Source organism: Trachemys scripta, chromosome 1, assembly GCF_013100865.1.
Source record: "Trachemys scripta elegans isolate TJP31775 chromosome 1, CAS_Tse_1.0, whole genome shotgun sequence".
Classification (NCBI taxonomy): Eukaryota; Metazoa; Chordata; order Testudines; family Emydidae; genus Trachemys; species Trachemys scripta.
Window position 1 is genome coordinate 76,227,891 of NC_048298.1, and position 25,800 is coordinate 76,253,690.

Below are 25,800 nucleotides of genomic sequence, written 5' to 3' on the forward strand. Positions count from 1 at the left end.
TTATGGCACTCGTGTGCTCCCCATATTCTGGGACCATGCAGAGGCTGGTCTGTCCCCCTGTATACATTAAAGCAGCCTTGGACCTGCTCCAATTCGCACTTTGCTTCCCATAGCCCTCTCCAGTAGGCAATGGGTCCAGGGCTGATGCAGAGGCTTTACGACAGCTCTGCACCAAGAAGTGAGGCCCTCTCTACAAGTGGATTTGCAATGGGTCTTTTCCACTCACTTTAAACTCCTGCCAAAACAGCACGAAAGGGATTTTACTACAAATTAGCATCAGACGCTATATGTTTAAGAAAGTTAGTAAAATCACATTTTTAGTGATTGAATTCCATTCCTATGGCTATACTGACCTCTAGTGACTACAATTCTGATTAGACTTTTTCACAATCAAATCCATTTATATTTTTCTTAATTTTTATTTTTAAAAATTAAATATTTATATGCTGTAAAATCTGTACTAATGATCACCTCCACTGGGAGCTCACTGCCTTAAATCCCTATATTAAAGTATCACCAAAGTTTCTGGTACAATTTTGTTCAAACTTTAAAAACAAGCTGTACAAGGCTACAAATTTGTGCTGGTCCTTTGGGTGTATACTAAAGAGAGATTTTGAGTTATTACTTATATATATAGCTTATTTCATGTTACAATGCTATTATACCCCTGGAGTTATTACTCTGAAATGTAGGATCTCAGGATGGGAGTTTTTGCAGGTTCTTATAAAATACAGGTGATGGCATTTTTTAGTCTGCTAACTATCTAAAATGTCTAACCTATTTCAGGTGCCTAAAATGCCTAACCTATTTTATTACTAATATAATTCTGCTTTGAGAAATATGATCTGGAAAACAATGCAAAGTATGGGCCTGTTTGTGCAAAATGGTGATTTTCCTCAATTCCCACTGAAGTGCTTAATGGGGTACTAAAGACAAAGGCCTGGTCTACATCGGGGGTGGGGGGGATAGAGAGTGGAATCGATCTAAGTTACACAACTTCAGCTATGTGAATAACGTAGCTGAAGTCAATGTACTTAGACCTAATCACCGAGGTGTCTTCACTGTGGTGAGTCGACTGCTGCCACTCCCCCGTCGACTACGCCTGTGCCTCTTGCGGCAGTGGAGTACAGGAGTCGACGGGAGAGAGCTCGGGGGTCAATTTATCGCGTCTAGACTAGACGCGATAAATCCACCCCCGCTGGATCGATTGCTGCCTGCCAATCCGGCGGGTAGTATAGACATACCCAAAGCCAATCAGATATAAGAGGATTAAACAATATTGTAGGAGAGGCCCTGGTAATTTGGAAATAACAATACCAGACATTGTTCCATTTTTGTTTGGGTATTTTTGTTTTTTAATTAATTCTAAGACTGTTTTCCAACTGTGACAAAGACCTAAACTAGGGATCTGATCCTGTAAAGTGCTGAAAACTCTCAATTCCAATTGACTTCAGTGGTAGTTAATGGCACTTAGCACCTCACCAGAAGTGTTCAGTAACTAAATATCAAGCTCTGTATTTATTGTGTTTTTGTCAATGACTGAGACTTAAAGTGGTAATGAACATGGGGGTCGTGTTTGTAATGTCTTCCTTTAGGTTAACATTTACCAAGGGGCTTGTACACACTAGCACTTACTTTGGTATAACTTAAGTCACTCAGGGGTGAGGAAAAGTCACCTCCCTGAGTGATGTAAGTTACACCAACCTAAGCACCGGGGTGGACAGTGCTATGTCGGTGGGAGAAGTTCTCCTGCTGATATAACTACTGTCGCTCGGGCAGGTGGAGTAATTATGCCAACGGGAGGGCTCTCTCCCATCAGTATAGAATATCTGCACTAGCAGCACTACAGTGGTGCAGCTCCATTGGTACAGCTGAACTGCCATAGCAATTCTAGAGTAGACTAGCCCCAAGTCATTACAGATAGAGTTTAATAGTTGACAGGGCCGGCTCCAGGCACCAGCGTAACAAGCAGGTGCCTGGGGCAGCCAGTGAAGAGGGGAGTGGCACATCCAGCAGTTTGGCGGCGGGGTCGTCACTCCCTCTCGGAGCGAAGGACTTGCCACCGTAGAATGAAGCAGCGATAGAGCTGCCGTTGATCGCGATAGCGGCTTTTTTTTTTTTTGGGTGCTTGGGGCGGCAAAAACGCTAGAGCCGGCCCTGATAGTTGATAACATTTTAAAAACCCTAGTTCTCAGTTAGGCTATGTCTACACTACAAGTGCTACAGCAGCACTGTTGCTCTAACGCTGTAGTGTGGACACTTACTACAGAGACAGAAGGGGTTTTTCCATCGCTGTAGTAAAACCTCCTTTCTGAGAGGCAGTAGCTAGGTCAATGGAAGAATTTGTCCATCGAGCCAGCTGCATCTACAATAGGAGTTAGGATGACCTAACTATGTAGCACTGGGTATGAAATATTTTCAGAACCCTGAATAATGTAGATAGATTGAACAAACTTTTAGGTGCATACCAGGTCTTAGTAAAAATAAAATAGATTTTGGAATGCAAAAGGCATTAAGGACCTGATCCAAAACTCATTCATGTAAATAATAGAGTAAGAGCATTTCAGAGATATATGGATCTCAGTGGAGCCAAAACTGGGAATTAGGTACCTAAACCCAAAACTTAGAGACCTGGGGTTTAGGTACTTAAGTACCTTTGTGGATCCCGCCCTAAGTCCCCTAGTTTGAAGCTGTTCACAGACCCTATCTTACAGATCAAGACCCTCTCTGCCCAGAGTGAGATGATATTTCCATTGAAATCCCTCTGAAATGCTGCTGTGCTGCACTAAATCCAGCTAGCCATATCCCCATTCTTATTATTAATTATGCCCTACAGCATTTGGGCAAACAAAATGGAAGGAGGCTGCATTCAAAGATCTGGTTTAGCATCAGTCTGTACTTTACAGCCAGGATCACAGTTAAAAATTATTTGAATAGTCCAACTTTCAAACTAGGTTAAACTTCAACAATATACAGAATAGACTGCAGACCTCATAAATACACAAGCAGTATGTAGGTTTTTTTAATTTGCATTTTTATCAGTTTTGAAACCATACAGTGTACACTTCCTGCATCTTATTTTTAGAATTTGCATTTTATCATCTTTGGATCTCCAGTGTGAAGCATGTGATAATCTCATTCCTTGAATTTGCATTTTTATCATTTTTTATTGTAAATTGTATGATGGATTGTGCTTCACTTCTTTATTTTCTCGAAGTCTCTTTCTTTCTGTTTTTTACTTGCTTCCATTTCTTTTTGGATCTGTAGTCAAAATACACAGCATATTTTTGTATAATTTATTGTTATAAATGTCTATGTCCATTTAAAGACTTATTCAGTATTTGAGCATTTAGCACTTATAACAATTACAATAAAGAGAAAATATTCACTCAATATAACTGACGCATTTTTAAAATGCAACACAGATTTTTTTTCTCCAACATCTTCACAAATAGATCTTTAAGCACTGTGTGAATGCGTGTGTGTGCACATTAAAAATGCATATCACATATAGAATTTATGCAATAACGTTTGGGAAAATGTGGGCAGCTTTGTAAATTGGAAAACCTGAATGGCAGAGCTTATTTATTAACTACAGTCAGACCACCACTGAAGTCATATCCAACAGTGGAAACATTGATTCACTCAGGGACATCATTTTCAGCATTTAAGAGCAATTCAGTTCACCAGGTCTGTGGGTGTTCGCACACTATTTAAAAGATATCTTCTGAAACTAGCAATCTTGAGGACGATATAAGACTGTATGCCACCAAGGAAGAAGAACCTGCCTTGCATCACCTAGCAATTTCCATAGCTGGGGACTATGAGAGGATCACAGAGATTCCACAAGCTCCACCGCTGTATTGCCACATATGGATTGGGAAGGGCCTGATACAGACACTGAAGTGAAGATGTATGGACTTAGGTTTCAGTTCAGCAAGGTACTTGAGCATATGCCTAACTTTAAGTCTAAGTAGCCCACTACTAACATGGTTTCAGTTAGGTACATGCTTAAATACCTTGGTGAATAGAAGTCTTAGAAAGCAAAGGGAGGGTGAGGAAGGGTGCCAATTGTGATGACAACCCACCATGGATTGTCAGAGGGAACCGACACATTCTGCATTCAGTGCATCAGCTCTACTGCTTGATCTACAAGACTTAGTCCCCTAGCTTGCAGCTGTTGCATTCTCATTAAGGTCTTCTTTGGACAAACCACTAAAGGGGGACAAAGCTCCACACTGTACTAATGTGGATTGCATAACCATATTACTTTGTCCAGCACTGCAAGCCAATAGCTACTCCATACAGTAACAACAGCATAGTAACTCCTGACTTTAGAGGAAGTCACGTATCTTGCCAAAAGTGGGAAAGCATGAGATATCGGGTAAAAGGAGGTGGTCTCAAAACAAAAGGGCAGACAACTATCTCAGATTTTTCAGCACCTCTTAGAAACCAGCAGCCTTAAGATAGGTGCCTAAGTAGAAGCTTCTTCCAGATTCTAGCTGGAGAGAGAATTAAAACAGATATGTCATCTTTAATATATTACAGTGCACTGAAAGTAATGCTGTCAAATAGGTACCTGAATGGATTTTTTCAGATTTAGAGTATGCTTTTGTATGTGGGCTTCTTTTTCTCCACGCTGGTGAATTATAGGATGCTGCAGTCCATTTGTCTGTAAGAAAATATATTTCTTGATTTACATTTTCACTTGCAATTACAGTACACTGCTTCTCATTCTGCTACTCATGTTACAAACATATTAGCTATAATATCAACTGACACAACACAAGCCAGCTCCAAAATATAAATAATTTAAACTTCAAACAGAGACTGAGGGCTTGTCTACCCAGCGCCTCGGTTCACACCAGCTGGCATGTAAATTCTAATGTGCACCAGCATGTTGTGCACTAACTGGCCTGGGTGGCCCCTGTTGGCATGCACTAAAAATTCCCAAGTGCATGTTAAATTAGTACCATTTCAAACAGTACTACATTAATATACACTAGGGAATTTTTGGTGTGCGCCAGCTGGGTTCACATGAGCCAGTTAGTGCACAATATGCTGGCGCTCATTAGAATTTACACAGCAGCTGATGATGACTAAAACACTGTGTAGACAAATCCTTACTCACCAGTAAGAAATCATTTGTATTCTTGTAGCATTTTCAGGAGACCCATAGGCACTCCCAAATCCGATGAATATTTTCATGGCGATCCTCGTCTTTGACAAAACAATAATATAATAATAGCCTGGAAGATATATTTGACTTTTTGGTAAAGAAACAGATTTGGAAAGTGAATCTCAAAATGTGATTTCCAGAGATCTGTACAGCCCTTCCTAGAGCCACTGAATGGAATGTTGTGGGAATCAAACATCAGGGAAAGGTGAGTTTGTGTATACCTGTTTCTCTGTGGAAGTGGTATGAAGAACTACAACGTTTAAGAAACTCTGGCTTAGTAGATTACTACATTTCATAAAGATTAAGATCTCAATCCAGCAAACTGTTTAAATATGTGCTTAATTTTAAAGAACATGAGTAATCCCACTGAAGACAGTGTGCTTAAAGATAAGCACACCTTAAGTGCTTGCTGGATCAGGGCTCAAATTGATATGAAAGATTTTGAGCTGCTCTATTTTGTTTCCTAAACACGGCACTGAAAACATGCCTTTGCCACCATTAACTGAAAATAGGGGAAGAACTGAAATAAAATTAACTAAATGGGTAAGAAATAAGATGGCAATAGTAGACCTTAATGTTAAGATGCATAAGTTAACATTTGGAAACATATTACAAAGGATGAGGTAATTGTTTACAGTTTAATAGTTTGGTAATTTGGTATGTGTAAAGTGTTGGTGCAGTCAAGCAGAATGAGATGGCATTTTAAGATCAGCCTATGTTGGCAGGCAGACAAGTGTGGGATGAGGTCAGGTAAAGGTCACTCCAGCAGTACAGGGAGCGATTAGTCAGGCATGTTCAGTCCAAAACTAGGTGAGAGTCACCATACCATAATAATAAACAGCCCATAGCACTAAAACTTGTGTAACAGCTCTGACTGACAGTTAGATTTAGCAGTTGTGATTGGCCTATAAGTATGGACCAATCAGACAGTGTGCTAATGTCAGGATTGGGAAAAAACGGTTACCTACCTTTTCGTAATTGTTAAAAAAAAAACAAGGAGTCCAGTGGCACCTTAAAGACTAACAGATTTATTTGGGCATAAGCTTTCGTGGATAGAAAACCCACTTCTTCAGATATGTTGCTCATGTCCATTTCATTCTAGGTGTGTGCGCGCCCACGTGCACAGTCAGAGATTTTTGCCTTAGCGGTATCTGTAGTGTTGGCTGTAGCGCCTTCTTGTGTACTGTACCCATCTGCCGGTATATTAGATGCCGCCGGCCCTATGTCCTCTCAGTCTCTTCTTGCCAACAACTCCGACAGAGGGGCAGGAGGGCGAGTAATGGAATGGACATGAGCAACACATCTCGAAGAACAACAGTTACAAAACGGTAGGTAACTGTTTTTTCTTCTTCAAGTGCTTGCTCATGTCAATTCCATTCTAGGTGATTCACAAGCAGTATCCTTGGAGGTGGGCTAGGAGTTCACAATCAAGTGGCTTGTAGCACTGCTCTCCAGAAGCCAGAATCATCCTGGGCCTGCTTGGTAAGTGCGTAATGGGACGTGAACATGTGGACGGACAACCAGGTGCTGGCCCTACAGATATCCTGGTTCAGCACTTGGGCTCGGTAAGCCGCCGAAGAGGCTTGTGCCCTGATTGAATGGGCAGTTAAAATCGTCGGAGGGGACACCTTTGCCTGATCATAGCAGCAGCGAATACAGGCAGTGATCCAAGATGAAATTCTCTGAGCCGACACTGGGCGACCTTTCATCTTGTCGGCCCCTGCGACGAACAACTGCATTGACTGGCGGAATGGCTTAGTCCTTTCAATGTAGAAGGCTAGCACCCTGCTAACATTTAGGGAATGCAACCTGTGCTCCTCCTCCAACTTACACAGTTTGGGGAAAAAAGACAGGTAAGTATATATCCTGGCCCATATGAAACTGTGAAACCACCTCGGGCAGGAATTCCGGGTGCATCCGCAGCTGGACCTTGTCCTTGTAGAAGACCAAACACTGTGATTCTGAGGTAAGCACCATAATCTCCGAGACCCAGTAGTCAGATGTTATTGCAAGTAAGAACATGACCTTCCAGGAAAGGAGGAAGAGGGCGAGCAGGAAGCCAGAGGCTCGAAGGGGTGGACCGTGAGTCACGAAAGCACTAAATTCAGATCCCTTTGGAGGAATGGAATCCCAGACATGGGGTAGAGAAGTTCCAGGCCTTTGAGGAACCTGAACGTCATGTCCTGAGTGAAAACCGACTTGCCCTGGAACAGAGGATGGAAGGCCGAAATAGCAGCTAAGTGGACCTTACAGATGAAAGGGACAAGCCGTGGAGCTTGAGATGCAGAAGATAGTCTAGGATCAACTGCAGTGAGGCCCACTAAGGCTGAATGCCTTTATCCAAAGTCCAACATGTGAACCACTTCCATTTGGCCAAGTAGGTTGCTCTGGTGGAGGAGGCAGAGGATGGAAGGGCTTCCTGGCCTGTGAGGAGTATGAAGGCCCAGAGAGTGGAAGGTGGCATGGGAGTCTGTCAGGCCATGCAGCCGTGCGTCCATGAGCTCAGAGGAGAGCCCAGTTCTCTCAAACAGTAGGTCCTGCAGAGTGGCCTGCATCTCCTGGCATAACCTGCAATCCAGGCTGGGCTGATGGAGGATATGACACTGAAAAGGTCATCCAATTGATCTGCCAACTCTTCAATTTCCAGATTTAAATTGGTAGCCACCCTTTTAAGGAGAGCCTGGAGCTCCTTGAAGTCATTGGAGGGACTGCCAGTCTGGGAGGGGCCCGCCACCACTATGTTTGGCAATGAAGACGATGATTGCACCACAGGGAGGGGCGGGTTCCTCTTCACTTTCTGGGGACGGGCTCCTTTGGCACTGGAGCCTGCTGTGTTTCCCCAGTGTCGGATTCTGCACCGTGCTCCAAGCCTGGTGTCTGCGGTGCCGTGGGTGGTTTGTCCGAGGAAGCCAGGGAGGAGTTGTAGGAGTGCAGGACCGGCATCATCAGCACACCCCGAGGATTCCAATAAGGCCATTGAGCAGGCCACTGTCCTTGCTGCCACGCTGCTGCCACAGATGTTGCACCGGTCTTGTGGGTGGGCAGCGACTCACCCTTTCTTGGCAAGAAGCTGAAATCCTGCTCCAAACTGAACCATTCCCCCTCCAGTGACCAGGGCAGAGCTGTGGAAGCCTGTGTCTGCTGACTGACCCTTGTCGGAGACCAGTGTGTAGAAGGCAAGGATCAATTCCTGTCCGATGAGTGGTACTGGGACGGAGAGGACCAGTGCTGCAATGAGGAGCAGTCCCACACATGGGTGGGGACTGACACCTGGGAGATCGTCTAGGCGATAGTGAACTGCGCCATGGCGATCTCTGGTGGGAGGTTCGCTAGTACCGCGAGAACGGGGACCGGTGCCTTGACTTCAGAGTTCCATGCCTCGTAGAAGGAGAATACAGCACAGGGACCTGGGTCTTCTGGCCGGAGACCGGGGTTGTGGGGCTGGGGTCCTAGGCTGTGGTGATGGGGCCTACCCCTGCAGTCCGGGAACTGAGGGCACCCCACTGCCCTTTTGGGCGGTCCCATGATTGGCTTGCCCTTAGACAGTAGGACCGTAGCTGAGTCCAGTGCCTGGCGCATCTGCGGTGTCAGCTGGCCCACTAGATCTTTAGCTGCCTGGGCCGCTTCAGGCAACAAAGACCCTAAGAGGAGCCAGAGTCCCCTGCCACTCCCAGGAATCGGAGTCGGATCCTTGGCTGGGGGGTCCAAATCCAGCTGTACCCCCTTGAAGCTCCGGGGCGGATATGTGGCCTGACATAGGTCCTTTGCCTGAAGCCCCATTCCCCTCCTTAGTTGGTGCCAGGGAGCCCTTCTTTTTCTGCTGCTTCTTGGGCACTGGTAAGGGGGAATGGTGCCAGACGGGGTCCGGTGCTGGTGGTGCACTCCACACCGATGCTGAGGTGGCTAGGAGTGGAGTCCGAAGGGGAGGGCTCTGACTCCATGAGGAGGGCCCAAAAGCAGATATCCCACTCCTTCTGGGTTCTAGGGTGAAAGTTCTTACAAATCCTACACTTGTCCTTTATATGTGACTTCCCCAAACACTTCAAACAACTGTCATGGAGGTCACTAATAGCTATCGACCTGTTGCATAATGAACATGATTAGAAGGTTCTGGAATGGGACATGCCCCACGCCAGGGTGAACTCCTGGCTGGGACTCTAACTACTAAGCTAACAACTGTAAGCAGGGTCTGAATGAATTCTCCCCTGACAACTAGCTGGGAGGGGGAGCGACTTCAGGAGCAAACTGTATTTAGATGAACACATCTACTCTACTCAGATATCCATCAGGTAGAGCGGTGTTGCTCAAAATAATCAACTTCGGCTGCTGCTGGATTACATATTACTTTATTACTGAATGCAGGGATAGTGAAATGCTGTTACTGATGTTGTTTTCATTACTGTATGAATAAAGGGGAGCAGAACTGTGCTTTACCTATCCCAAGTGAGGGGTCACTCTCAGCTGAAAGGATCTCGTTAAGCCAGGGGCTCGAATGCCAGAGACCTGTGAAAGTAAGAGGGGTAGGGACAGGTGTCCCAGCCAGGAGTGGACTCTCCCCAAGGGTTCTCAGTCTGGTTTAACTTGTTCCTCCCCACTGTTCAAAGAAAGAGCTAAATAGGTATCATTAGGAGCATCTTTGTTATGTTAAAGTGCTAAAATGAGAGCTGAAATCACTTGAGATGAGGCAGTGTTTATGCCCAGCCTGCAAAGATCTGAAAATTACTAAGAGACTGATGTGCAGAGATTGCAGCAGAGAGGCAGGTGGCAGTAGAAGGTGACTGACAGTCAGCCAGCGAACAAGTGGCTGGCAAGGTGGTGAGCAGAACGAGCGGCTGGTGAGGCTGCGAGGAACTGTGGCTGGAGGGATGGCCAGTGGAGAAGAACCGCGACTGCCGGGGCAGCCAGGTGACAGGGAGCAGTGGCTGGCAGGGTGGCCAGGCAGCAAGGAACAGCGGCTGGCGGGGCGGCCAGCCAGAGCAAGCACAAGCAAGGTGCCTTCTTCCCCAGGTGGGAGGTGAGCTGACACAGATGCACCTCTGAACCCCGGGTCCTCATTGACCAAGGACAACTACTGTGAGTGGGGTATGGTGAGGGATCAGAGAGGAGCACAGAAAAGGAACTTTTGGTTGTAGAACTCAAGAACATGAGGCGGAAGGCGCTGCCCCACGCACTCTGGTGTCCTTCTCACATTTTTATGATTATGAATCCTGCTTGTGGCATTTTCCCTAATTCATGTCAGGTGACTTCCCTTCTTTCATTAAAAGTTTCTTTTCTACACTCAGACTCTGTGCTTGTGAATGGGGAAGTATTGCCTCTCAGAGGCACACAGGCATGATGTGTAATTTTCCCAGGTTACTGGATGGGGGCTTGAGCCAGTTCAGTGTTGTGTTGTTGAAAAGGAACCCCTAAATATTGAACCTGGCTCTGACTGCTGCCAGCTCCACCTGGCAGAAGGGTTACACAACTAACACTTAAACTAATGGCTAACTAAGTACATAAGAACTATAAAACAAAGGAGGTAACAATAGCTGTTGGGAACTGCTAATGCTCTTGCAATGCTAGATGAGGCGCTCCGACCAACCGTCACAGGCAGTAAGAAGGAACAGAGAGGACGTAGGGCCGGTGGGGCCTAATATACTGGTGCAATAGCCTGGCACTCAAGAGGGCACTACAGCCGACCCTACAGATACTGCTAAGGCAAAAATCTATGACGACTGTGCATGTGGGCATGCACACACCTAGAATGGAATCGACATGAGCAAGCACTTGAAGATGAACAAGCCAATCAGAACAGGTCAAAAACTATATAACAGGAGAGAGGGTTAACAGGCAAAAGTCAGTCAAGACAGGGAGCCAGGAGAAGATTAGACCAAAAATAAGGAATCTAAGGCTAGGTCTACACTACCCACCTGAATCAGTGGGTAGAAATAGATCTCTCGGGGATCGAATTATCGCATCTCGTCGGGACGCGACAATCAATCCCCGAATCGACGCACTAACTCCACCAGCAGAGGTAGGAGTAAGCACCATCGACGGGGAGCCGCGGAGGTCGATTTTGCCGCCGTCCCCATAGCGGGGTAAGTCGGCTCCGATACGTTGAATTCAGCTACGCTATTCGTGTGGCTGAATTTGCGTATCTTAAATTGACCGCCCCCGTAGTGAAGACCTGCCCTAAGAGAGCGAAGAACAGTGAAGAGGCAACCCCAGGGTAACAGCAGTAGCAGCGGTTCCACTGAGACAGAGCAGAAGGATCCCTAGACAGAGCCGAGAGAGAGAAGCCTACAGAGTGTAAGCATGCTAACTATAGTATAGGATATAGAATAGAAGTAGGCTTAATGAATGTGTATCCTTGGGTTAATAAAGATGGGTGTCTGTGGTGTATATGTTTATGTTATTATGTCTAAAACTTAGAGTTTATTAAGATTGCTGTCAGTGTCCTGCATATGACACCATGTGCAGAACATAATCACTCAAACCATTCTAACTGTATGACATTATGGTCTCAGGTACTTTAACTTGTATACCTGTGCTAAGGGATTTGTTTATATTTTAATTTAGGTTTAGATTAATTGTGTTATGAAAGATTGGTTACATTAAATAAAATACTTTGTTTTGCAAAATAACTGACTGGTTGTCAATACTTTGAGCGGAAGGCTATATCTGTGTCCTCCCAGGGGTGAACAGATCTAGTTTGTTCTGGGAAATTTCCTGAATGGCATAGGGAGATCCTTGGTAAGCCTTGGCAATTTCACTAGGGCGGGCCCCCTTTCTCCTTGCAAAAGCGGTCAAGTAAAGGGAATCACTAGTAAGCCCAGGAAGGGACAATAAGCAAGCTATTGTGGGGGGTACCCTGGATTTGTTTTGTGGGGGTAACAAAATGAGAAAGAAGTGGTGAACCAGATGAACACATTAATATTACAGGCAGAGCTGGTAGCATGGCCTATCATTAAGGTTACTTGACACTTCCCATTATAAGACACTGTCTTCAGTTGCTTATAACTTTGCCAAACTTTAACTGTTTGGGTTGCGGTTTTCCATACTGGGTATCTCAGGCTGAATGTTTTTTGGAAAATTTCAGCCAAAATGATTCAGCCTTTTCCAAGAACAAGACTAGGGGGAAAATACCTTCTTTTGCTTTGTCCATTTGAAAAAAATCTGATGACCTTATTTTTGAAAAGTTTGAACACCCCTATGCTTCGGAACAGGGACTTGAAATTTAGCAGCACGGTGGCCTTTGGCAGCACATGCCTTTTGAATCCTTGTGAACAATTGCTCAAATTTGGCCAAATTGCAAGCCTTTGGAAATCACAATTTGCACATATACAGTGGAGACTTCTTAGATTTTAGCAGACAAAATCCATCTACCCTAAGTATGCTCCAGCCCTGGGCTGAGCCTACTTTCCCCACAATTGCATTTCTGGCCTGCTATGGGACATACTAGGTCTGAGTATCTGAACTGAGAGCAGGGAACCTGTCTCTGCTGGGCCTCTTACTGGCCCTGGCAGCCTCAAGGAAGAAGCTGCCTGATTTGAATGCAGATGGGACAACAGCAGGACCTGTGGAGGGTGGGACGGGGGAGTAGTAGATTGGGAGAAGGAACTGGAGAAGAGTAAAATGGAAATTGGTACTAGAGGCTGGCAACAGTGGGAGGGAGGGTAAAGGGAAACTGGGACTGAGAGTTAGGAAGGGAGGGTTGGGATTTTCAAGGAGACTAGGACTGGAAGCTACAGGGGAAACTTGGGCTAGCTTGGTATGGAGACTGGGAGCTGGGTGAGACCAATAGTGACTGGCTGAGGAAGGAGAATGGGAGTGAGAGAAATGGGGTGGGAGTGGACTGAATCTTTGTAATTACCTATGTCTAAGAACATTCTTTTCTCAGAGCAAAATTCAACAAGAGAAATCAGGAAAAAAGGAAACTAAAAGAATTTGTAATGACTCTGTAGTGTTTTTAGTGACTCTCTGATGGAGAGTGGACTACAGTTTAAATTATTTACAACTGAATTTGTGGCTGGAATAAGAGATGATAATTTGTCCAAAAGAATGACGTTAATCCCCAATTAACCCCTGGAGACTGCAATCATATGGGAGAGGAAAAGACAAGATGCTGAATTGCAAGTAATAATTATGATTTTGTTTGTGGAGTAAGACAGCATCAACAAGTTTAAAACAGAGAGAAGGCCATAGAGTAAACTTAAAGCTATGCCCTGAAACAAAATGCCAGAAACAAAGACAAGACTTCAGAATTTGACCTGAAACTTTCTTCTCAAGTACCTAAATGGTACTAGGCACTGCCACGAAGGCAATGAACATACTTCAAAGATGGAAGAAGAGCACAAGGAAAATGTCATTGTTGCCATCCTGGAAGGACTGCAGACAGAAGCTAATTCAGTTGTCAGAATGACAGAAACAGAAAGTGACAGCCAATCAACCTGTACATCATGAAAATCCCCAATAGATTTAAAACTGGCACAAGAAGTTTCAAAAATCCCCATTTTTACAATAGGAAATAGATCACAACAAAACCCCAGCAAAACACTGGTGAATCAGGGATAAAATTATCTTGTGCAAAGGTGGTTCCTTGGTCTCCTGTTTAGGGAAAAAAAGGTTGAATAAGACATGTTTGTTGGAAGGGAACTGGGATTTTCACTACTGAGTTGTGCAACTAGACAAGGTCTGGAATTAATATTCAGTATAGGCAGTGGAGTTAAAGATTGAACATTGGGTTATAAAATAAAGTTTCTTAAACCCTTCACAAGATTAAGCACATTATAAAACCGGATATCCAATTACACTAAACTCAGATGTATTGCCCCCTTTGTCCTATCTATCAAATAGCTTAAATTTCCTTTCCATGAACAGAAAGAGAAGCGGGAATGAGATAGAACAGAAATGCTTGACTAACAACCACAGCAGAAAACAAATGCTCTGAGATAATCATAATTCCCAAACCATTGACTAAATGTACATCTTTCAGGATTTAACAAAATGAAGTCAGAGTGCACACCATAGGAACTAATCAGTAATACATGGCATAAAATGCCTTCTGCTGCCCAGACCTTAGCCTGGCTGGGCAGAGAAAAATTCTACAGAACATGTGCCTAGCAAAGAATTCCAATAAATCCAAGTCCCTCAGTAGACTCTAACCTAATACATCTTGGGGAACCTTCATTTTAAATCTCTTTACATGCCAGATGGAGGACATAAGGAGAGATCTGATCAAACTATGACAAAATGCTCAATGCTACTGTTAAGAAACTTCAAGAAGACGCCACGCTGAATGACAAAGTTCTCAAGAGACAGATTTATGTCTCTGGGTCATATCACTAACGGAAAAAGAAAGGTACAGTAGAGTCATCTAGTAAATTGATCCCAGAATATAGTACACCAAGTAAAATTCAATACTCGATTCTTGGACAAAACTAGATTCTGATCAATCTGTGGATGGGTTTATACAGGTGACGGGTCCTCTCTCTCCTGTGCTCCTGTTCAGGAACTGGTCAAAATCCTTTTGAGGACTACAGCTGTGGACTGCAGATCACTGCCAGTGCTCCAATGGGCACTATCTGTTGAAAATGGTGAGGATGAGAGTGAGGCCATGGACTCATCTCTTTCCTTCAGACAGCAGAGCTGACTGGACATGGAGGTGGATTTGTGCTGCACCCTCTAAAGATGGCAGAACTACTGCTCAAGAAAATTCTGTCTGATTTTAATTGGCAGCTTCCACAGAAGTCCATGACAGTTTTCATTTTTACCTGTAAATATTGCAATGAGACCTGCTTATTACAATTATATTGGGTCAAATTCTGCTCTTGGTTTTTCATAGACTCCAAGACAGAAGGGACCATTGTGATCATCTAGTCTGACCTCCTGTATAGCACAGGCTATAGAACGTCCTCAAAACAATTCCTAGAGCAGATCGTTTAGAAAAACATCCAGTCTTAAAATTGTCCATGATGAAGAATCCACCATGACTCTGGGTAAACTGTTTCAATGGTTAACTACTCTCACTGTTTCTAAGTGATGGAGAAGCCACCATGATGCTTGGTAAGTTGTTCAAGTGGTTATTTACTTTCACGGTTAAAAATTAATGCTGTATTTCCAGTCTGAATTTGTCTAGCTGGTTATGCTAATCTGGTGGAGTTGCACTGGCATAACTGAGGTACATGACCAATTATATGGCTCTTCTAGGCAAGGAATCCTGTGTAATCAGGAGCTCACCTGTAGGCGGATTCAGCTTGGATTCTTTGGTAACACTGACATTACTGTAGGTCGTGTTTGTTGATCTTCCAGGTTCTGGAGAATTCAAGGAAATGCTTCTCCCAGTGGCTCTTTGAGATGGAACATAACAAGTATTTTCAGCATCCTTGCTTTGATCATTTTGTTGGCAATTTGCTTTACCTTTTGAGTTTGAAGCATGCATTGCTGCAAGGGGGAAAAAACAATATTATGCTAAACTTGCTAGATGCTATTCAATGTCTGACATAGTATGTCAGAGAGAAGGGCACTCAGAGTATGTCTACACAATGTTTTGGAGTGAGCCTGCCAACCCTAAGGGGATTCCAACAGCCAAGCCAAGGGGCTTCCACCAGTATTCTAAAAATAGCTGTGGAGACAGTGCTTTGAAGTTCCAGCTTGGGCTGGAGCTCGGGCTCTGATGCCTAGTGAGGGGGGTGAGCTTCTAGGGACAGGGAAATATTAACTTAAAACAAATTAACCAAATGATTTCTCAAAATACCTTTGCCTGCAAACATGCTGAATGAGTTTTTTGGTTCTTCAGAAATCCATTTCTTTTTCTTCACTCCTTTAAAGTGACGCTTCTTTACTGGCTCAGTGTGACTCATTGCTAAGGGAGAAAAATAAGACAAATTTATTTTTTGAAAAAACACATTATTCAGTAAAATTCCCTCATTAAAGTAGTAAAGTGGTGTGGTGAATTAAAACAAGAATAACTTCCTCACATTTTACATACACTCTCTGTTGGATACAGACCTTTCTTTTATGTGCTTAAAAAATGATTCTGAAAACAGTAATTATAGTAAGAATATCAGTAAGTATCATCCCTAAGAGCAAAATCATAATGCTTCCAAGAAGTTATGTTGATTCTGTTAGAAAAAAAAGTTCTCAACATTTTGGCAGCAAACTTCCAGCTTATTTTAGAAAACTAGGTGTTACTAGAGTACGTAACAGATATTTCTGGCCCAAATTCTGGCTCAAAAGGTGTCCATATGCAAGCCAAAAAATCTGAGCCAATACAACATATATTTTAAGGAGTACAGATATTTGCTGTAATCCACACATATGTTCTCCAACTATAACCCATGGATTTTATGTAAGCTTGTTTGAGCAGGAGATCCTTTACAAAAGTGAGTGTGTTACACCCACAACAGAATTTTATGCATGTTCACCCAAAACACAGCATGGCAACTATGGAATGAGCTATTATGCAACATATAACTGACCCGTATATGTCCTTGGCCTTATCAGTCAGCTGGACTAGATGAGACACTGGTAATTATGATGCTTAACATGTGCTTACACCAAGAATAAGGAGATTGAGTAAGGGAAGAACAGAATCTCACATCCTGCATTGCATGGCAGCTATCAAGCTCTATGACCCTATATTCCCTGCTCCATACAGGAATTCAGGGCTTTGTCTGCTCTCACATCCAGATGATCAGCATAAGCACTACCTTTTGTTCCTATCAGTTCAGGCCAAAATATAGGAGAAATGCATTACTTCCACTTCAATGTATGTAGGCAGTTTCATTACTTTTTAACCTACTTATGATTTATAGCCAGAATTTGTCTTCTTATCTTTTACTTCAACAACAGAAAAATAATATGCAAGAAATGATTTTCCCACAATAATCATATACATAAAAAACAATATATTCAGATAAGGAAATTTTGTGTTCTTCCAAACATATTCTGTAGTGCAAATTATGGTCCCAATTTAGAAAGTTACTTTAACGTGTGCCTAATCTGAAATACAAGAGTAGTTCTTATGTAGATTTAATCATGTGCTCAAGTGCTTAGCTGAATCAGGACCTTATACTGGTATTCATTAGGGTCCCGATTCTCTGAGATGCTATGCGCCCTCAATTCTCATCGACTTTCACTGGAATTGACAGTGATCACCGCCTCCAAGGATTAGACCTTTGGGCTTTAGGAAGATAAAGATAACTAGCAAGCTGATAGTGTTATATTGAAGTCATTGGGAGCAAGACTGCCCTAACCCAATAAAAGTGCTTTCATCAATTAGTATGATGAAAGAAACCATATTGTTGATGGGACTTCACCAATTCACTCAAAGTGTGTGGAATATAACATATATCATTTAGGTCCTGCCTCAAGTGTCCAGTCTAATTACAAAGGAAGCAAAAAATGTTTTCCAAAATTACAAAACATAAAAATAATGATTCAGACCTTTCACATCTGAACGTCTGGACGTAGTTAATTCTTTTTCTCCAGTTAATATTTCACTTTGCTTCCCTCCAACAAATATGCTCCTTTGTGGTACATAACAATCACCTCCTGCAAAAAATTATGATGCATCACCAAATTATAAATAGAGACATAGTATGTCCTCATTTTAAGATAAAATTGATTGTACTGTATTTAAAATGCAGAATGCAACCTTTTCACTTTATTCTTTTTTATCATTTAATTTGTGTTAGTTTTTGGTTAAATTCATATAAAATAGTAAGAACATAAACATGAAAAACAAATAGAAACCAGTTATGTAAAAATGTATTTACAAAAGTCAGATAAATGAAAAATATATTTAATATTCTTTTAATTCATACCTCTCAATATGAATGTACATTTCTATAATTAATTCTCCCTCTGAATTAATTCTTGATTAACCAAATACAAAGCACTAGGACAACAGGCAATAACACATAAAACATAAAACGAACACATACCTTGCTTATAACACATACAGGGCTCAGGAAAGTGATAAAATTTATAAAATGCTACCAAAAACCCTATTATTTCTGCTATTACTTACATCTGATATCTTTCTGATAAGATCACTCTTTATTTTTGCAAGAAAAATGCAGCAAAATTAATCTATCTGGGCTTCAGTAAAGCATCTGACACAGTACCACATGGGAAATTATTAAATTGGAGAGGATGGGGTTTCAAAGGAAAAGGGGCTAGCCAATGCTAGGTAAACATAAATGCTTGTGGTATCCAGGTTCATTCTTAATGACTGAAATCCTAGTCCTGTACTGAGATCTCTAAGCAGACTCCTATGGCTGCACAGAACCCACTGAAAATGGGCACAAGGATCTGCCCACATGGAACAGGATCGGGGCCTTAATATTTTCCCATGTGACTGCCAAAAACATAGTCTGTTCAGCTTTACTAACGATATTCTCTCAAATACACCTCTACCCCTATATAACGCTGTCCTCGGGAGCCAAAAAATCTTACCGCATTATAGGTGAAACCGCGTTATATCGAACTTGCTTTGATCTGCCGGAGTGCACAGCCCTGCCCCCCCCGGAGCGCTGATTTACCGCGTTATATCCGAATTCGTGTTATATTGAGTCGAGTTATATCAGGGTAGAGGTGTATAGCAATTTCTGAAAGTTTAGTATACCCCTGTTATATCTGACTGTCATGCATGTCTGAGTTTCTTTGCAGCCAGTGTAGCTCTAAGAAACAATCTCTTTTCAAGATTAAATTAAAATCCAATTAAGTGGAGTCACCAAACTGAAAATATTTTTTCACTATGTTATTGAGATGGGTGGAATTTAAATACAACAGTAATAATTTTTTTATTAACAGCACTGAAATAAAAGACTTTACAGAAAATACAGAAATAAATTCCATGAAAGGTATATTTGGAAATTATTTTATCTACCAACGGATATTAGATAATGAGAACACATATTTTAAAGTAATTACCTCCATTTTCAAAGGCACCAAGATCAGTCCTGGTGTTACCATCTAATGATGATGTTACCTCTCCTTGTCTTTCTATAATATTAAACTTTGTTGGCACTGTAACACCATCACCTGGAAAGAAAACAGAGGGGTTTTTTTGGCTTAGTTATGTGGAGTCAGTGTATTTATGATAGATGAATGAACTTGGGAGAGTAAACAAAGATATGGATAGCACTGTGCAACATGGACATTTTTGCACACTGACTGATTTTATGGATAGACACATCTGCAAGCATTTCTGAATTATGAGCAAAACTTGCATGAATGCTTAAAGGTTTAATAGAATTAAATCTCAGAGTATAAAGTTGAGAGTAAACCCCTATCTCTGACAGAGGTATTCCAAAAATACAATGTACTAAAACTTTTGAATTGATATCTGAGCAAACCTTGTTTATTGCACATATATCAAACATATTTAATTGTACTGCAAATGATTAGCCATTTCACTTCAGCATAATTAATTTAATTCTACTTGTATTATTTCTTTCTGTAAACAATGACAGAGCACCAGCATATTTTTATTCATCAGCAGATTTGGTCAAAATTCAGACCTACGAAAGGAAGTATCCTCATAGGATGCAACTGCTCCAGCCTCCTGTCAAATTCACAGAGTTCATATTCCACAGACACTCCACAGCCAGACCCACGGAGGTGGGATCCTGCGGTGGGGGATATGGGCAGTATGCTTTAATAAATTCCCTGACTTATGTCTCACACAGGTCTTAACAGGAAAGATCTGCCTAAGATTTCTGGGGCCTCAGTGAGCATTTCTACACTGCCTCTGGGAGCAAGCCTCCCAGACCTGGTCCACAGACATGTGGTAGATGGGCTCGTGTTAGAGCTTTAAAAATAGCTGTGTAGACATTGCAACTGATGCTGGAGCTTGGGCTCTGAAGCACTGTCTACATAGCTATTTTTAGAATGCTAGCATGAGCCCCCACTAACACAAGTCTGCGGACCCAAGCTGGGCGGCTCCCTCCCAGATGCAGTGTAGACATACCCAGTGAGGTCAGATTATGGATCCAAGTTAGTGTTGCTTTTGCTAATGAATATCATAAAAGTGAACAGAACCTGACTGCATCCCAAGAAGTATAGTGAGACATTGTGATATTCATAACTGACTGCTCTGTGCCATTATAAACTTTCCTTTTTGAAGATAATGTCCCTCTCCTCCCACACCACTCTCTATGACTTAATCATTGGTTTAGAGTATATTTCCTCTAACCTCTCCTTAAATATTCTCCTTTCCACTTTTATTAAGTCATTTGGGTGCTTTGTAATGTAATTTATGCACTGTAAGTACATGAAATACACATTACACGATTCCTGTGAAGTGCTACCACACACAGGCTATAGGAGAGCTGGTAAAAATTGGTAAAAACCAGAGGTCCAAAAATATAATACTTTTACCAACCAATATTATTTCAGATTATCTCTATCTGAACCAAAATAATATACTCTCTTTCACTTTGCAGTTCTTCATTATCGTTCACTATCTTCCTGCTTCAATTTTCTTTATATGTAATTGTAGATCCAGATGGTTATCCATGAAGTTTTTTATTTTGTTGTAAACAACTTTATGGCAATGATAAATGTGTTACTAATACTAACATCTCACTTCTTTCTCAAACACTTTAATGGCCAACACACTAATTACACTAACGTCCAGGAATGTTCAGAGCATAAATCACTCTGTTAAGAAGCAGCAATACTATCACCTATTATAATAATAAAAGCTGACATTGATTTTTGCAGGCATACCACCTGGCTAACGGGGAAAAAGAAAAACTCTTTAAAATCTTGAGTGGAATAAATGTTCATTAATTCATGTGCCTTGGAGCTCAGATGTGTTGTAGCAGGCCCAATAAAAAAAAAGAGATTGTAACCTTATTTCAAAAGATACTAGAAGACAAATTGTAGCAGAGATCCATGTCATGGAGTTCAGGAAAGTACAAGATGTTCTACTCAATTGACCTGGACTTATTTCATCATTCTGTAGTCAATGCAGGTGTCCCATCCTCATCACCATGTCTATGCTGTTTCCATTTAATTTAAAAAGTCACAAAAATATTTCTATTGGTTTTATTTTGTATAATTCTTCTTTTCTAAATTTGCAAAACCTAATATTTGGATCTAAACTACCTGATAGTGTCTTTCTATGTAATTACATATATATAAACATTATCCTTGAAGTGAAAAGCGTTACCACTCAAGTACTTACCTTCCTGTAAGTCTCTGCCAGTTTCCATGGGTTTCAATAGCTCATTATCCAGCGTTGAAGACATGATTTTTGCTGACTCGTTCTCCTGAGGAGTCTGAATTCTGTAATATTCTCCTACTCATGCCCCCCAAAAGAAAGAAAAAATTGTCTTTACTTACTGATTATATTAATATTTTTTAAATTATCAATAATTATATATTTACCAGATTTATAACACATCTCCTTTATTGCTTTTTCTTCCTCAATGTCTGCTGGAGTCTTTGTCAATAAATAAGAGGCATCTATAGGAAATATTTTTAAAAGAGAGAACTATACCTGAGTACAAACACCTCAGGATTTGTTAATGCACTATTCTTAAATATAAACAAATTCATTATAAAATGAAGTAACTTCTCCCCCGCCCCTTTCCTATTGCTAGTGTATCCCAGCCCTCTGCTTTCCGGACAGAGAAACTATTGCTTATTGACAGATATTTTTATGACCAATATTGTCTTAGTTACAATGAAAGTCAAAAGGTTTACCATTACTGATGTTTATTTTAGATGGTGATTAAATTAAAAATAATTCAAAAGCCTTTCTTCAGTCCTATCAAAACAACCATACAATCACACATAAAAGGAAGTGATCCTGAGTGGGTAAATAAATACTTTAGTTGAATGACCTATTCTCTGATAGGCTATCTGGGGACGCCCTGAGCATATTCTGCACATTCATAAGACACTTGGCTAAAGCCTTGTCTTCAAAAGGAAGCTGCACAGATATAATTAACTATTTGTTTTTGAACCAATTTAGTCAATTCAGTGCAAACCCATGTGTGGACACTCTTATTTCAGTTTAAGAGTGCTTTAGTTCAGAAGCTCAACCAAAATAGGACTGTCTACGTAGGGGTGGGAAATAAAACTGATTTAAATTACAGTGGTGCAACTTTCTTATGTAGACAAGCCCTGTGGCTATGACCCTAGCCCTAGGTTGAATAGTTGTATGCAACTATATGCAAGCAGCCTCTTCAGAAAGGTAAGTACACACTAAGAATAGGGGTAATTTCAAGGGCAGGTGTAGTCCATGAGGTTTGTACAACCTCTGTAGAACAGCAAGCATGGAAATGACTTTAGGCTGGATAGAACTCTAAGTCTTCTTGTTTGGCATAAAAATTACATCATCTCTGAACTGCTGCAGATACTTTAAATTCTCAACTAAATGCCACCTAGCAACAGCTAACATGTTTCTTGTTAAAGCTAAAGCACAAAATGAAATTAGCATCCTGATCAAACATATACAGTGATAAATCTAAGAGCCTTGGGAGAAATAAAAGAACCTTTTCAATGAGTAAAACGATCATTTAAATTACAGATAGAGCCAAATGAGTCTGAACATCCCTGAACTTTGAGTGAGAAAGTTTGGATCTGTATCTGAATTGTTGTATTTCAATGCCAGGTGAATTGTGGCACTTGGATCCATTTCCAATTAAGGAAAAAAGAGTATTTGAATTATATCAGTAAGAAAAATAGATATTAGATATTTTGAAAGTTTATTGATGAGAGTCTACATTTACTATGTGTTTTGTACAATAAAATAAAGATAATTATAAAATGAGTTGTAACGAGGTTATTCCCAAATATTTGACCTCTTTCCTCAAAAATGGCATGATTGTTGAAAACAGCCAAAAATCTGTTGGCAACCAGTTTGCAAATTATTTGAGAAAATCCATTTTAGTTTCAGATTTCAGAAAAAACATCATATTTACAGTTCTCCTCTTCTTCCTCTTCCTCTTCCTCCTCCAGGCTGATGTTTATGATCAGTGGAGGATGAATGGGTCTTAAAATGCTTTCTTGACCTTTTAGGGGTTCTTGAGTGTGGGCAGGATGCAGATTTCCTTCTTGAACTTCCTTTTGGAGTGTGCCATCTATAGGAAAGTACATGAAGTTCAGTCTGTTAATAAGGCACTAGAACACAAAAATCAGGTTCTGATCAGTTTGTTATACATTTGAAATCATAATCGTATTTGACAAAGCCACAAATTGCCAAACTGTGTCTTTTAGGCACTGTACTGGGAAGGAGGTTGGCAGAAATGTGTCTCCACAGCAGAAGGAACAGGGGGAGACATGGTGACTTAGGGACACACAGTGCCTCCCAGAGATTTTCAGCATGCAAGGATAACACACCATTGCACCAGCCCTGAGTAGGAAATAGCATACAGTCCTTCCAGTGGCTGGCCATCTCTTCTGGGTGGTGTGTGGATGGGGAGGTATAAATAACTTTGCCTACTCCTGCCCCTTTTTAGGGGCATGTCTACACTGACTGGTCTTTGGCTCAGGCCCAAATCCCCCTTCACCTGCACACAATTCTGTTTAACTCTGTCCAAACCCCAGGATCCCACAGGAATGGAGGATTCAAGCCTGAGTCCAACAGAGGCTTTGGCCCAAACTCTATTGTTTTGCATTGTAGATGCAGCTCAGGCCTGGGCCCCCCAGATTTGAGTCCTGAGAGTCCACCAACCCCATCTCACAACCCCATGGACATGTCCTTTGTCTTTCCTATCCCAAGACTGGCCAATCGACTCCTAATTCAAATGCAACCCTCCTGGTTCAAATGCAACTGCTCAGCATTTAACCCTTCCATTTTATTCTGCCCACTGAGCTGCAAGCAGAGTGGCCCATCTCCTGCATTTGTAATGGTCACCACCATCAAGAAGTCTTTTGCCAAGCATGCTGCTATCTGGTCATGGGAGCACCACCACATTTTGCTTAATCTCTGGTGCAAGGTGAGCAAACAATTCAACTTTAGCAAGAATTCCAGGAATGAGCATGCATACCAGCTAATAGTGAAGAAACTGGCAGTGCTGGGGATTCACTGGACCAGTGACCAGTGCAGGGCGCAGATTAAGCAGTTCAAGACCAACTCCCGGAAAGCTAGGGATGAGAACTGGATCTCTGGGAACTCGCTATCATCCTGCCACTTTTACAAGGAGTTTGACCAGGTGCTGTGTACTGTGCCGAGCCCTGAGCCACCAGTGCTCTATGGTCTCACCCCTGAATACAGTATAGGGAGCCAAAAAGTGCTGGCTGAAGCTGCCCAAGTGACTCTTGTACCCAGACCAGTCCCCCAGAGCAGCTGTAGCACATTCTGGGTCCCTACTCTGAAGAACTTTTTGATGCCTCCCTGGAAGAGCTGTCCACCACGGAACTGGCATCAGAAACACAAGAGGCAGAAGTAGCCCCTGAGCCTGGTAAGTTTCTGGATTCATGTTTGTTGTTATTAATATAGGGATGGGAGCGATTTCCAGTTTATGGGAGGGATTTCCAGTTTATTACCCAATGCAAAATTTATTGCAAGCTCCAGGCAGCAGTATGTATCTGCTAATAGGGGATTGCACAAATTATTTTGAAGAACACAGCAAGCCACAGTAATACAGACAGCATTGATGACGCTGGAATCCTAACGTGTCTGTAAACAGCACCAGTGGGATTTTAATCTGCTAAATGCACATTCAACCACCATTCCACACATACTCAGAGTGTAAATAAATCTTCTTTTGCTAGGGACTCTTATCACGATATGGTTTCATAAGCAAAAGAAAAAGGAGTTACACTGGATACTCTAAAATAACAGTGGGGATAGTAATTCCATTATGACAATGTCATTTGGTGGGAATAGTGTCCCAACCTGTCCATGAATGTAGATTCCCGATCAGTGGAAAACCCTGGCATCATGAATGTTTCCAGTGTAGCCCACACTGGTGTCCATAAATCAGTCTCTGTGGTCCACGAGGGCCTGCATAATAATGGAGTAGTACCCTTTGCAGTTTATGCTCTCATGTACTCCTTGAGGAGGTCAAACTGTGAGCACATGAGTCCCATCAATGGCCCTGGCACAGTTTGGAAACCCCATTCTCTCAAAACCAGCAATTACTTAAGGGATATTTGTTTACGCCCACCACCTTTGGGTAAATCACATGCCTGATTGCGTCTGAAACCTCTGTAACCACTTTACATGGTGAGGGGGGATAGCTCAGTGGTTTGAGCATTGGCCTGCTAAACCCAAGGTTGTAAGCTCAATCATTGAGGGGGCCATTTAGGGATCTGGGGCAAAAATCTGTCTGGGGATTGGTCCTGCTTTGAGCAGGGGGTTGGACTAGATGCCCTCCTGAGGTCCCTTCCAACCCTGATATTCTATGATATTCTACACATAGTTGACTTTTCAATGCTGAACTGGTTAGCAACAGACTTGTAGCAGTCTGTGGTAATCAGATTCCAGACAATTATAGCAGCCCACTTCTGGACCAGTATGGCTGCCCTCATGCGTGTCTTTACACTGGAGTGTAGGTGCAAGCTGCTCACAAAGTTCCAGAACTGTAGCTTTCTTCATGCAAAAGTTCTGGATCCACTACTGGTCATCCCAGGTCTGCATGACGATGTGATACTACCAGGCTGTGCTTGGGCCCCTG

General features: G+C 42.0%; 1 protein-coding gene across 1 annotated transcript in view; it reads right to left on the minus strand.

Annotated features, from left to right (window-relative positions):
* Nucleotides 1-3,044: 3,044 nt before the first annotated feature.
* The window catches only part of C1H12orf50 (chromosome 1 C12orf50 homolog), a 33,853-nt gene continuing 11,097 nt past the window's right edge, over nt 3,045-25,800 (minus strand). The window contains exons 5-13 of the mRNA XM_034772395.1: nt 23,101-23,259; nt 21,560-21,637; nt 21,357-21,470; nt 19,097-19,207; nt 17,606-17,713; nt 15,915-16,022; nt 15,398-15,601; nt 4,580-4,672; nt 3,045-3,261 (exon numbers count right to left, since the gene is read on the minus strand). Of these exons, the coding sequence (XP_034628286.1) occupies nt 3,236-3,261; nt 4,580-4,672; nt 15,398-15,601; nt 15,915-16,022; nt 17,606-17,713; nt 19,097-19,207; nt 21,357-21,470; nt 21,560-21,637; nt 23,101-23,259 (1,001 nt within the window). The 3' untranslated portion in view covers nt 3,045-3,235. The remainder of the gene's footprint in view (nt 3,262-4,579; nt 4,673-15,397; nt 15,602-15,914; nt 16,023-17,605; nt 17,714-19,096; nt 19,208-21,356; nt 21,471-21,559; nt 21,638-23,100; nt 23,260-25,800) is intronic.